This window comes from Columba livia, chromosome 17 (assembly GCF_036013475.1).
Source record: "Columba livia isolate bColLiv1 breed racing homer chromosome 17, bColLiv1.pat.W.v2, whole genome shotgun sequence".
NCBI classification, from domain to species: domain Eukaryota; kingdom Metazoa; phylum Chordata; class Aves; order Columbiformes; family Columbidae; genus Columba; species Columba livia.
In genome coordinates this window covers 4,534,012-4,548,598 of record NC_088618.1, presented here as the reverse complement: position 1 = coordinate 4,548,598, position 14,587 = coordinate 4,534,012, and the positions used below count along the sequence as shown (strand labels likewise).

At 48.0% G+C, this 14,587-nt stretch overlaps 1 protein-coding gene across 1 annotated transcript in view; it reads right to left on the bottom strand.

Moving 5' to 3' along the window:
* Positions 1-14,587, bottom strand: part of SETD1B (SET domain containing 1B, histone lysine methyltransferase) — a 46,715-nt gene that overhangs the window by 7,986 nt on the left and 24,142 nt on the right. Inside the window, exons 7-13 of the mRNA XM_065032877.1 lie at positions 7,989-8,753; positions 7,716-7,886; positions 6,685-6,772; positions 5,561-5,778; positions 5,163-5,307; positions 4,299-4,760; positions 1,373-2,929 (exon numbers count right to left, since the gene is read on the bottom strand). Coding sequence (XP_064888949.1) covers positions 1,373-2,929; positions 4,299-4,760; positions 5,163-5,307; positions 5,561-5,778; positions 6,685-6,772; positions 7,716-7,886; positions 7,989-8,753 — 3,406 coding nt within the window. The remainder of the gene's footprint in view (positions 1-1,372; positions 2,930-4,298; positions 4,761-5,162; positions 5,308-5,560; positions 5,779-6,684; positions 6,773-7,715; positions 7,887-7,988; positions 8,754-14,587) is intronic.

Below are 14,587 nucleotides of genomic sequence, written 5' to 3'. Positions count from 1 at the left end.
AGCCCTGCAGGTACCTTCACACCTACCGTGCGGGGCGGCACAGCAGGAACCGGCTGCAGATTATTTTTAAATGGTTTGAAAGGTGACTGTAAATTTGCTGTTACAATAATCCTTATAATCAAGGAAACAGATTTCAAATATTTCCACTTTGTAAGGCGCCAAATGCCAACACATTAAAGCACTGCCCCGTTCTGCGGTGGTTCCCACCGCTGCAGCGCCAATTACTGCCACTCTCAGACTGGTTCTTGTTCGGAACTACCTCCCCAAATGAAGCAGACACGGGCTGAACATTGCTGGGGGTGATGCATTTCATCATCCTTTTAAAATATTTTCATTTAACAATTCAATAAATCTGTTTCAATATTATTGCACTGGTATGAAAAGGCAGAAAATCAGAAGTTTAATCTTACACATTGCCCTTTGAGATGCAGAGAAATAAAGGATGGAAATGCACAGCTCAGCACTGAGCTCCACTTGCTTTTTGTTAGTATCATATCACTATTTTAAGTGGTTCAGGCTTTTTTTGCTTTTGCTTTCGTGTCTTGCAGGGAATAAGGGATGAGATATTTTATCTCCACACAATCTCCAGCCACACACAAGGTGGTGCATGTCTTCCTTACTATATACATTTGTGTTTTTCTTCCTGAAAACCTTACTGGAGAGTTCTCAGGTTATGAAAACAGCCTTCCAGGCTGTGTTCTGGAGATCACTCCTGGTTCTGAGACAGCTTGTGTGTCCCAGAAATGCTGCCAAAGATTCAAAGCTACAGCCTGTGCAGCTAATTATCAGATCATTAAAAGGGAGGGAGGGGACAGGGCCAGATCCTGCGCCACCAGCACCAGCCAGTGCTACCAGTACATCCCCACCCAGCCCGGGGATGTGCCTGTCCTTTACGTGTCACTTAGTAAACCATCACTTTTATTTGTATTTCAAACTCCAAGCAAGTTAAAGCTGCTTGTACCACTAACTCATCATTTTGGGCACAGATGGTGAGATTATTTTTACAGCAAGTTTTAGCCCCAAGTTAAAGCTCTGGATGTACAGACTGGAAATTCCACAGGCAAGTCTGGTTTAAATGCAGACAGAAGCTTCTCAAACTAGCAAGGAAATCTCCCCAGAAGAGTTGCATACAGATTTTCACCACAGTCCTAGGCTGAAAATGCAGCAAGAACAGCCACTTCTGCAGTATTTTTGTACTGCAGCTTCAGGGAATAAAACAGTCTAAAACTCCCTGCTGCTGTAAGCAATTGCTATTCTAGTAAGCAAATGCTTCTTCCACCAACAAACTTGGGTTTTTTTGCATTTTAAGCCCTACACAATGACCATCTAGTGCATCGTACGTGTGCTGTGTAACACCAGTGAGAAAGGATATAAGGATGGAATACCCACAGGGTGTCATTGAGCCAGTCCATACCATTGTCCTGCTGCAACAAGCGGTCATATGTGATACACATGAATTTGATATCCTCCTCATCTATGCCTCCGTTCCAAATATCATACAAAATGGTCATCTCCTCAAACTCGGAGCGTGGCTTGAACTGAGGCTGGGGTGGGGAATACTCAGGGGAAGGAATCACTGGGAGGTCTTCAGATGTCTTCTTCTGCCTTCGCCACTGCCTTTTAGGTTTCGCGTGAGCTTCTTCTTCCTTGAAGTCTTCATTCCACTGGTTCTCCAGTTCCTTAAACGGCAGTTTCTCCGCAACTGCTTCAGCTGCTATTTTCTCGTGGAAACCGTCATTCCTGAAGTCCAGGGTGACGGCTTCAGGGTCTTTCAGTCCATAGAAAGCATCAGGATGTCCACTCAACAGCTCTTTGCCCACAGCACTTTCCACCAAGGCCACTGGCACCGGAGGAGGTTCTATGGTTTTGCCCGAGTACATATCCAATGAGAGGACAGACGGTGGTGACCGCCTGGGCCGACCTGGCCTCCTTTTGGGAAGAACAGAAGGTGGTGGTGGAGGAGGAAGAACAGAAGCACCGGTGGGTACTTCTGGTGAGAGCAAAACAGATTTGACTTCTGCCTTGCATTCCTCGAGGGGCATTCTTCCATCTCCATGCAGGCACGGCAGGGCTGCCACAGGTATCGGCTCATCCGGCGGCAAACCCATATCTGTGCGGAAATCTGCTTGCGGGGGGCTGGCAAAGGGGATAGGGGAAGGAACACTGTTCATGCTGATCGTAAGGGAAGCACCAAGAGGCTCTTTAAAGGGTTTCTCATCTAGCTCGTCCTCCGATTGTTTCTTGCCAGACAGAAGGCAAGGAACGGTAGCACCAGCCTCTGGGAAAGTAGGCGTGAAATTGAAATCTCTCCCAGGAGTCCGAGGAATGCCACTGTTAATGCCAGGAGATTGGGACGGGTAGGAAAAGGGGCTCCCAGGGACTTGAGGAGAACTGAGGGTCAAGCTGCTTCCCGTAAGGGGAGCATCGCTTCCCGGCGTGGCTGGAACAGTGTCTGTGCTCTGCGACTTCGTGAGGGGGTGCGAGGACTTGGCCAAAATGTCCCGCCCAGGAGTCCTAGGAATCTCCTCATCCATGGACGTTTTGGTCACCATTAATTGTTCAGGGAACTTTTCTGGAGGGACTAAAGATTCTTCTTTACCAGGAGTCGATGGTAAGGGAAGCATGGAGGACGGCACCTTGTGGGCTGGAAGCAGAAGAGTATCAGTCTCTGAATGGACCATCACCTCCCGCCCAGGCGTGCGAGGCAGTCGCTCGTCCTCCTCCGCTGCCAAGGGCAGTTTTGTTTTAACACGAGCTTCTAAGCTGCTGTCGTCAGACTTGCTGAAGAAGCTGCTTTTGCTGGGCAGGGGTTCTCCAAAGACTCCCACCGGAGTCGAGAGACAGAGCGTGGCCTCCTCGTCTTGAGATTCCAGCTTTGGACCTTCCTGTACCACTGGCTCCAGCACGATAGTGGCTTCGGACTCATCCTCTGAAAGGGGGAAAGGAGAGAAGAATCAGCAGCTTTGCTTCCACTCAGTTACTCGCCACTTGCCAGTAAAGCCATGTTTAAGATGCTGCAATTACAGAACAGCTCAATTCCACCGGGAGGCTTTAAAAACTTCAATGCTTTACATTTTAGAGGCACCGAGTGTGGAGTAATTAGATGCTACCACAGACATCCCTAATGGACCATTAAAAAAAAATGCACTATTAATTTGAGGATTAGCTATGACATGGGCCAGAACAAAGGTTTTCTGCTTTCAAAACCCCTGACCACCTTTTGTACAGACATAAAAAGCGGATTGTGGGGCGAGGACTTTGGAGGACTGGCAGAGCCTCAAGCTGTCAGCTTCTCTAATGTGGGATGGTAAACTAATTGCAAGGCCAAGAAGCATCCTCAGCTCTCCAAGGAAGGAGAAGTGAAGGGAGGAGCGTAACGCTCTTGAACAACACGTGAAGGAAACGGGAAGCCCTCGTAACAAATGAGGAGACGCTCAGATGGCATCAATGAGGCAATTTATACGCTGCTCTCTCTACAGCAGGCTGATTCATCTGGAGTTTATGTACCCCCTTAGGGCTGTGCAGGGACTGGATTTCCAGCTCTCCAAGTGGCAAAATACCACAGACACCAGTCCTGTCCAAGGCTCACACTGCAGGACACACTAGATGTGCTCTCCTTGTTGGCTCCAGTTTTCAACTTCTTAATTCCTCCCCTAGGTGCAGAATTCATCAACCTTTATGCATCTCGCTCCTGTTTTAGTAAAAGGTTTCTAAATTTCCTTGGGTTAAACGCAACTCTGTATTGAATGAAGAAAATTTCCATCTTCCAGAAAACCAGAGAGTACTGCTCATTTGAAAGGGCTACGTTAAAAATCCCCAAAAATAATAATATCAGGAACCAGATGTAATTCTGAGACTCCACTCATATGCCCCATATAACTTCCCAGTCACATATGGCTTTGGTATTAAAGTAAAAAAGAGCCAGCAGTGGCACATTAAGCAGAGATTCCTGTTCTGTTTTAGCAGCCACAGCTTTTCTATCTTGAGCTTCAGCCACCACACCATCCAGTCAGTCACCCTCGGACGCCGACAACTGCTCAGTTCCTGCAGGACACTAACTAAGCTGGCCCAGGATAAGATTCTGGATACAACCACCACAGTATTTTTAGCAGCAGATGGCTTGTGTAGAGCTCCGTGCTAAGAACCAAGCTCAGCACAGACCTCTTTCCCTGTCCAGATAACCCCTAGCACAGAGCCAAGACTGGGGAAAGACAGAGAACAAGGGAAATGCAAATCCATACATACTGGATGCTGTGAAATGTGGTAAAAAAAATGCCAAACCACATGGAAGGGCATACCTGGCCTACAGATGGGAGACAGCGCAAGTTTTGTCTCCTGGTCTCTTTCCATAACCAACTGTTTCAGTGTTTCAGCAGCAATAGATGCCTCTGGGACTTCACCACATTCACCTTCCCCTGCCTTGATTTCTTCCATGCCTTCATCTCTCACAGCCAACGCTGGCTCCACGAGTCCCAGGCCTGTTGCATCCATGTAGTCATCCACAGGGTACAGCTCCAAAATAGTCTCCCTCTCATCATCAGGAATCTCATGACCAGCAGGTTCATGCTCTGTCTCAGCAACCATGGCTTCCCTGTCTTGATCTTCAGCCACCTCCTCCTCCTCTTCCTCCTCCTCGTCTTCATCATCATCATCATCCTCGTCTTCATCATCCGAGTCTGAACTTGACTCAAATTCAGAGGAGTCCTCACTTTCATCAGATGATTCAACTTCAGCCTTGGAAGACGACGGACTTGCTACATCTACACAAAGAACAAATTACCATTAGTTCCGCTTTCTGACTTCACCAAACAATCAGGGTCTATTACAGCAGCAAATATCACTTCCACACTGTGACAGCATGGAGGCAGCTCCAACGGCAGTGCAGGGGTTTGAAGGACTCCCCTTCCAGTTTATTTATTTTTGCAGAGACTTATAAACCATGTATTTGGATGCTTACAACAATCACCATACAACAGGCATCCTGAGCAGCAGAACTAGTGCTGCATGCCACCTGCCCACACAGGTCTCTTTACCAGAGTTGTACTAAGATGTTCTGCTGCCTTCACACACAGCTTTAAAACGTGGAAACCACCACCTTCCAGAGCGGAGAGAACACACCCGACACAAAGGCCACGCTTGCTCGTCCTGCTGGAACTGCTTACCCTCCTCGGAGTCCTGCTCCTCCTCCTTGTCACTTGTGTCTATGCCTGTCTCCTCTTCCTCATCATCTTCATCCTCATCATCATCTTCATCATCATCTTCATCCTCATCATCATCATCATCCTCCTCCTCATCCTCCTCTTCCTCCTTTGCAAGAAAACATTGCCAAAAATGAGCAGTGTCTGACTCTGAGGCCTGGCTGTCACTGTAGTAACCACCAGCGACTCTCAGGGACACTGATCAGAGAACCTGAAGAGGGAATAACCTTACAGAGGTTCCCTTAGGACAGACACTAATAGCAGTACTCATATCCTACAGAAGGTAACTTCGGCATCTGGAATTGCTAAGCCCCCTTTTAACAACAGACGGCACTCAAAACCGCAATCACAAACCAACACACCTTGCCAGGCGCTGCTTTCACCAAGCCTCCCTCTTCTTCCTGCTCCTCTTCCTTCTCCGAGGAGGACTCTTCCTCTTTCCCTGATGTCTCGTCTCCCTCCTCTCCCTCGCTGTCAAGCTCCAGCGGCCTTGCTGGTCGCCGCCTCAGCCCCACGGCGTCTGCATCCTTCTTCGACAGGTCAGACGTTGTATCGGAAGCATCCCTGTCCCGCTCCGACTCTGGCAAGCAAAAACAAGAAGGAAATTTCTATCAAATACTTTGCAAGGGATGGAAAGAGTTGACCACATAATGGAAATGTTTTCTTTAGGAAGATCAAAGTCAGGAGCAACCTGCCCATGTGGTGTGTGAGTCCCCAGGCTCACAGGGGATTAGGAATTTCACAGGACAGGTGAGGGTGGGACTGGGTGCAGGGTGCTGAAACACCAAGGGTGGCAAAATGCAGATGGCCAAAGCTGACAAGCCATAGGCAGAGCAGCCAGGAGACACAGCGTGAGTCTGGTAAGCCAAATTTAATGCCTTTTTGTTTTATTTAAGGGCTTTACAAAACCCTGCTTCTGTACTTTGGCTTCAAGCCACTTATTAGTCTGAATCAACTTATGGCACAACTAACTTAAATCCACCTTTTATGTAAAACAAAGGGTATTCAAAACATTCTCTTATCTCTACTCTTCTCCGCTTCCACGAAAAAATGTTAAAATATTTTCATACAGATTTTTCTGGCAAATAACTTCATTTTGCTTTTAAAATCAAAAGCAGGGCAAACTGTCATTAATGTGCTGTCTCCCACAACGTACCCAGTGAACTGCAAGCATGGCCCAGGAACAGACCGTGAACTCAGCTGAGCTCCCTCTACTGGGTGACCAGCTCTGCATCAGCAGAACTAAAATAGGTTATGAGTTATTCATAAAATGTGGGTCTTAAATTTCCCGCCAGTAAATTTAAGATAGCAGAATGCAGAGGAGACATCTCTCAGCTGATCAGAGCTTTGTGAGAAGCAGGTTTGGCTCAGATCCTCGACTCAGTGCCTAACTGTAAGTGAGCACACTGCTGTGAACTTTAAAAGAATTCAGTTTGCATGTGGTTTGCATCTGCTCTTGTGTTTCAAACAAACGTGCTTTGCCAACCTTCATCTTCATCATCGACAGAAGTAGAAGGCCGGATTCTCTTCTGATCCCCCGCTGAGGCAGCTTCAGGTGGCTCCTTTCTTTTCACCTGAACAAAAGACACAATTAACATTTCTAAAAGTTTGGAAACAGCAGAAATCAACTTCTTAAGCAAATTGCTGCTGCTTTACTTTGCCATGGTGACTTACACCCAGAAACCAAGGGCCACTTCCCCAGCTCTTGATCCCTTTATTTGCCTGCAAATGGAATTTCACTGTGAATGAAATTCTACCCCTTCGATTTGCATCAAAACACCCTGGGTACCAGCATGGTGCATGTCACCACCAGGTACTGTGAAGCTGACAGAGAAAGCTCTTGACAAATGCATGTGTCTGAGATGTAGCATAACAGAAAGAGAGCCTGAGCCTATGACATCTTAAAGAATCTCAAAGCAAGTTTCATTCTAAATGAATACTGCAGAATCTCTCATCCCAAACCTTTATTTGCACCTTCTGTGCATTCAAACCCCTAATTTCAGGGAAGCCCTCTACCTTCCCTTGTCCCCTCCTCACTTTTTTTAGAATATCTTTCATTTTTTATGCAAATGCTTTTTAAAATAGGTGACCCTATGGTTGTAAGTCTGATTCTGTAAACTCACATGAGGCAGAGAACACTTTTCACCAAACTTCAGGTGAGACCCAGCTGCTAAACTGCAAGACATTCTAAGCCAAGAAATAACTGTGTAAAGCACTGTAAGTGTATTCTTACAATCATCCTGAAATGCTGTGTCCTAAACACAGGCAAATGTCTCATTTACCTTGCAGAGCAGGGAGATCCTCCAAAGACAATTCCCACAAGTGGCAGATGAAAAGCTAAGGCTGGGAAAGAGGATCCTTGCTCTACAGCGTACTGGTGGGTTGTGAGAGAGGCTGTCAGAGCAACCCCATGAGTGAACAGCCTGGAGGGCTTTGGGGCACAAACCCAGAGAGGTCCGTCCTCCTAATGCTCCTTTAAGGAATGTCAGCGTAATGTAGACACATCTCTGTTTTTACCTTGAAGGATGGCAGCCGGATGGCCCCTCGTAACCCAATGCCCAAGCCGATTCCCTCATATCCCAGGCCTTCTCCTTTGTTCCAGTTCTCCAAAAGACAGGATGCGATTCGATCCTTCGGCTTTGGTTTTTCCTCCAGTTCTCCTCCAGACTTCACCGGAGTGAGAGACGCCTGCAACACAGAAAGTTCCAGATCCCTGCTTACCCATGCCCTGGCCACAAGCACTATGACTAGTCCTCCCCGGGATCCAGCACAGAGTACGTGAATGCCTACCTTTGCCAGACGTTCCTTCTTGTCCCACCAGTCGTCAAATGCCCGAAACGCCACCACTTCAACCATCTTGCGGTTCAGGTCCCTTTTCATGATAGCCTTTAGCTCCTTCACTATGACCAGGAGGACTCCATCCACAGTGGCTTTGTGGGGATCTTCCTTCTTCGGCTCATAACCCGGCGGTGGAACCGAGGGGTCAAACTTGGGCAGCGGTGGCCACTGCTGTCCACGACCGAGAGCTGCTCCCATCGAGAAAGGGCGGTAGGGCGGAAGATTCACAAACTGCATCCGTCCGAAAGGCGGATACTGGTACGTGTTTTGTGCCTGCATCATGCGGCTCAGCATCTGAGTTTGCATTTGGAAGGACATTGGCATGCCACCCCACTGGTTGCCCAAGACACTTATCATATCCACTTGCATGACGGGGAACATGCCAGGATGGAACGGAGGGAGCGGAGGCAAGATATGGGGTGGAGGGACCCCGGGTGGCGCAGGGAGCGGTGGCGGGGGGACGGTGACGGCGGGGTGGGTGGGCGGAGGAGGTGGGGGCAGCGGCGGAGGCATTGGGAAGCCCGGCTGCGGAGGCGGCGGAGGAGGAAGAGGAGGGAATCCCGGTGGTGGCAGGGGGGGAATCGACGGGCCCATCACGGCTGTGTTGCTGACGGAGGAGTTCACCACAATGGTTTTGGCACATTCTGCACTGGTGATGGGCGCGGGGTTGGTCTCATCATCGGAGATTTCCATGTCCTCCCCTGAAGAATGCTGGCCCTGCGACAAAAGAGAGAGGAAAGGTGAGGAGCATGTTCCTTTTACACTAAATACCACAGCACCGGCTGCTTCAAACAAAAGCTAAATTTAACACACGTTTTAATTTGGAATGGAGAACAGCGAGCGATGCTCTGAAGAGACGGGGCCCATTCAGCAGCTGGTGCCTATTGAAGCTTTTCTTGTCCATGTCAGACCTCAGCAAGCAGAGAGGTAAAAGCTTTAAAAAAGAGCATCAGCACCAACCGAACAAAAACCTCAGCTTCTAGGGAACAGGAGGGAATTGCTCCCGTGCTCAACAAAACACACCCAAACCAAATGTCTTTCACTGCAAGATACATTATCTCTCATCTGCATCTAATTCTGACAGGTGCATTACACCATGAGTTTTTATTCCCTAGATTTCACCATGCTCAAAAAATTATCCTGTTTCTTTATTATAATCCCTGGCTCAACTGCTGTCAACTCTTACCCTCTAATTGTGAGAAGACAATACTTCCACATGGTTGCTGCTACTAAAATTTGTCTTGACTAGACCACAGCAATTCACATGGGGAAAAAACAACCCAAATCTGCTTAAATTGCCTTTAAACAGAGTCATAAATGTTGTGATTCAAAGACATAGCGTATGTCTTGCTCTTCGGCAAAATGAATACTTTACTAGCCACAAGAAGTAGAGTTATATAAAATGCTACAGCCATGTCCCATCTTCACGGTCAAAGGGATGGAAATGGGATTAAAACAGAAGGTGCAAGTTTGCTCAGAGATCTCAAAGCTGCCTGATTAGACCTTGTACAACAGAAAAGCTTCACAACTTGGCTCCACCCTCAACAGCAAATGGTCCCACCTGCACGCTACGTCCCACAGGTACTTCAGCCCTGAAGGTGTCTCCAGCACACAGAAACCACATGTATGACTGTCACATCCCTCAGGTATTGTCAGAACAAATCCTGCTGAGAAACTCTGTAACCAAATACTGCTGGAAGACGTATCCAACACACTGAGAGTTTATCTACACAACACGAATAGGGCTGACCTTTTCTAGTGGGATGTCAGCAAAGACAGGACAGGGTCCCAACTACCTTCTCCAAAACTATTTCTTCCTTTTTTTTTCCAGCTAAAATAATCAAAATCCACCACTCTTGCGACGGCAAACATCCCTCAGCTATTTTCAGGACTGAAAAGCAGAAGCACTCACCACGACCTTCCCTCCCATGCTCTACAAGCATGACTGGCCTGTCTCCTTTGAATGACGTACCAAGAACTTCCTTCCTCACAACAGCTCCGTGCAGAGAAGCCACACAAACCCTCTGCACGTTGCCATCCCCACAGCCAGCAGCGCAAGCAGAGCACAGCAGTGATGCTCCAGCTCTGCCTGCCCAGGACACTACGGGCTCCAGCCCGGCTGAGGCACAAGAGATCACCATCAAGTGGTCTTTAAGTGCCTCTCTGTATCTCAAGCCTGGCAATAGTTTTGGAACCAGCTGGCTGTTTTCAGCCAAATTTGACTCAAGATCCCAAAAATGTTTATTTCTTGCATGTCTCATGCCCCTGAGTGTCTCTTCTTTCTGCTCTCCTACCAGTCTCCCCAGCCGGAAAGAACAGAGCAGCAGAGCTCAACCCTTATCAGCCCCTGAAGCTGTGCTGGGGAGAGCCGCTGGGAAGCAGGTGGTGCTGGCAGTTCTCATCCTGGAGCTGCTGTGATTTGATTTTTAATCTGTGGGGTAAAGGAACAAAAAGCAGGAGCAGCTGAGCTGACAACTCTGCTATGAACTGTAGCTGTGTGAAGCCGAGTAACCACAACTATCCAAATCAAACCAAACGCTTCACTGTTTTATCAAAGGTCATCTCTGCTACAGCAGCTACCACCAGAGAGCAGGCTGAGCACAACGCTTGCAACAGCAGCTTAGAAATCCTCCTGCCCTGGCACCTCCCCTCGCCCCGGCTTCCCCGCATTCCTCTGCTGCAGCAAGAACCCTCCGGCTCACCCCACATGGGTCAACCCCAAAAAGACACTCCAAATTTTACTGGTCTGAAGATGCCCAACCCCTCAGCTCAACATGGAGACCATCATTTAACCCCTCAGAAGGGCTGGAAGCACGAGCCTGCAAACCCTGCAGCGAGTGCTCTCGACCCCCTGCTGATGGAGCGGGACTCTCCCACTGCTGAGTTGCTTTAGTGCATCTGCACATGCAGGGAGGTGCTCTGAGGGCTGTTCTATAAACACTAACGTGAACAGCTCAAAAAGGAGAAGCAGAAATAATAACGCTTTGCACTTGAGTCTTTCCAGAGCTGAATTGTGTCATCTCCTCAAGCTGCCCACATCTGGCTGACGTTTCTCAGTGGGTCTTGCACGCTGCATCCTCTCCCCACCTGCTCTATCGCAGTCACGTCTCACGCCGATGCTGGGGAATGAAAGGACATTCTGCAGCGTCAATTACTGCAGCTCCGGTGAGAGGCACAAAGGAGGAGCAAAGATGACGACTATGGCAGGTGTAAAAAGGTTTCCTGCGAAACAGACCCCATTTTTCAGTAAGTGAACACAAAAGGCGCTGTTAAAAGCACTGGCTCCAATTGCAAAAGCTGGATGATGCTAAAGGTCAGCGTTGGATAGGAAGCCAGGAGCGTTCAGGCTACCAAAGACAGACAAAATCAGCTTCATATTCGCATTCATCTCACCTGACAGGGTACGGAGGAAAGTCACCCCATGGAGCACCAGCAGCAGGCAGTGCCACGGGGAGTTCCAAGCCACAAATTCTCCTTGATCCCCAGTCCCTCCTGCAGAATCCTGCACCCCGCAGTGCCACCCAACACCAGCTGGAGTCACGGCTCAAGATCGGTCTCTGCTGAGGGCAAACCGCCAGTGCCAAAGCGCCCGCCCGAGTGACACGTCCTCCCGTCCTGCAGCGCCCAGGGCACCCAGAGCCCGCTCCCATCCACACCGGCCCTCTGCGCAGCACCAAAGAATCCTGCCTGATAAATGAGGCTGGTTTTCCCTCTGAAAGGAAATATTAGACAGAAAAAGCCAATTCTGAAGCTGCAGAGAGGTGGCAGGACTATCCAGACTCCGTGCTGTAGCGCACAGCAGCTTTCTTCATTCATCATACATTTATTTTTACTTAAGCTGAAATGAGAACTGCTAAAGCAATAACCAGCATTTTTGGAAGACTGATATTCTTTTTTTAAATTCTCCTGGTGCTCAGGTGGGTCTGCAGGAAGCAACAATAGATCCTCTGCTTCCTATAACGTTGGGCTGACAACTCACCTGCACTTGCACCGTGAACACAGTCTGTGCTCCAATTTTATCCCAAGCAAGATGGAAAGGGAAAGAGAAAAAGATTAAGCAGCAGGGAGAAAAAGATCAGAAAGGCAGGGGAGAAAAAAAAGAATACACAAGGTTAGGAAAGAGGTCAAACCAGAAGATCATATACACGGAAGTCTTTAAAGAAAGTTAAGAGGAATTAATATTTAAAGCGGATGAGCAGTTACAGGAACGTTGTATCTAAGGGGGAAAAACATGGGCACCAGCTGAGTGAGAGAGACTGAGGTACAGAATGAAAAGCCAAGGGAAGACATAAAAAGACCTTTTGTTATATGAATTACTATTCATTCACCTGCGTGAACCTGGATTTACTGTGGTTGCTACCAAATGAGCTAAAAAGTAGCTCCACTGTCCTCTCAAAGAAACCACTGTCTAGCTGGCTTCCCTTTGTGCTCTCACAAGAGGAAAAATGTGAGCCGATATGTGGCACACGTGCTGGTACGAGGATGTCATGGCCATCACTGTCCAACAGCGGTGTCAATCAGCCCTGGAGTTCACCTGCGCATTTCTGAGGGCATCTGGAACAACGCCTCCAGAAAACCTCCCTTCAGCCCACTGAGAGAAAAGCCATTTCCAACTAGATTAATTTGTGCTGACATCTTTACTTTGCATTAATTAAATTAAGAGTTAGCAAAACAGGTATTTAATTATATGCATGACACATTTTACCAAAGGTGTTTTAATGATGCAAATATGCTGGGAGAGATTCACGTCAGTGTAACCGCTTATAAATTGCCTCATTCATTGTTCACCCAAAATGCTAACTGCCACCTTTAATATTGGTGCGGTGCATTTCAGCACAGGCAGAGCCTCCTGAGTTAAGTGAACGGAACACTCCGAGATCTCACTCCTGGATCAGCCTGAACGGTGACAGGCTAGAGAGCCACTGAATGCAGGGTTTCAGTATTATCTCAGAGCCTAATACACAGCATCTAGCAAGCAAATGTTCATACCTGCAGAAAAAAGCAACTATAGCTTAATATTTACATGCAGAACTGGCAGTTTCCAGATGTGAAGAGGCTGTTTGAGGAGCTCTGATGCTGCGGCAGCGGTTGGGAGCTCCATCCTACGTGCTGTTCGGTACCTTTCCTACGGGCAGAGGATCTTCACACACTTTAATTTCCTTTCCAAGGGCTACCTGATAAAGAATCTGCTCAGAATTTCAGAATGTATTTTGAATGCCGTCAGCTCAGTTGATTTCACTTAAATATTCTGCTGGGTACCAAGTTACTTATATTGGAGGTGGGGAACCTGTATCGCTGAATGTAGCGACTCCTCTGACACAGCCCAGCTGATCTCTGGTACATCAAAATAATGAAATGCAGGATCAATGGCAGGCAGCACAATGCAAGGTCATTAGCTTTAATGAAGTGAAGCATCCCAGGCTTGCAAGAAATAGCAAACCTTTGAGCCTGCTGCAACTTGCTCTCACAGAAACCAAACAGAACAAAGAAAATTCACTCCTTAAGCCCTAAAACTTGGAAAACTCCCTATTTAAACACTGACCATCTTTGCCATTTAAAATGCTAAGAAGCAGCTTTTCAAAAAAGCCAGAACTAAAATCAGGAGTGGCTCTTGGAGAGAAAGTTTTCATAACCTGGTCAAACAGCCATCACTCGGTTTTGGATTAAGCCCATCCAAGGATCTAAAAAATACATCCTTCATCCTTAAAGAAAAGTGGGGAAAGTAAAACCTTCCGAAGGTGATGGGGAGAGGACAAGTGACCGAAGAAGGTCACACAGAAAGTCACTGAAGGGGTTGAGAACAGGCTCCCGGTGCCTCCAACAGCCCATTCCCGGCTCTGCCCACGCTGTTTTTGACAAGGGAACGGCCCCAGCGCGATGCGCTGCGATCCAGGGTGAAAACAGCCTGTGTTCACTAAAACACTGCTCTCTCTTCCCAGGCTCCTTTGGCAGAACATGTTAAAGAGAGCAGGACATTGCAAACCTGCCAACCTGCCATCCAGAACAAAAAGGAAGCCTGAGAATGCAAAGCAGCCACCTGCAACTCTTCCTCAAAGACACAGCTTCAGTGAAAAACTCCTTTAAAAAAAGACAAGCCCATTCAAGTTTGTCCCAGTGAATCCCACCATTCACTTTGCTAACAGAGTGAAATACCTCTCTCTGCTCAAAATCTACATACCGGAGCACGGCGAGGGCTTTCAGAGAGCATTGCTTTGTTCATTTTTCATCTGCTTTTAGCTAGAGAAGAGCTTGCAGGCACCACACGTTCTCGGCCAAGCACGTAGAGAGGAGCGGTGCCTGCAAACTGCCCTCGGTGCTCGCGGCAGCACGACGCTCGGCACCGTGACACGGCACAGGGACCGTGCTGAACATTCACACCTCCCGGTGTCAGGCGTGAACAAGGCAGACTCAGCACCGTATTTACAATACGTACAAACATTTCTACTTTGCTAACTGTAATTATAGCTCTCCCTCCAAGGGTGGCACTTAGCTGGTGTGGCAGAAGTGAGGCATGGGAAGGCAGAGCTACCCAAGGCGGTTTGCCAGCAGTT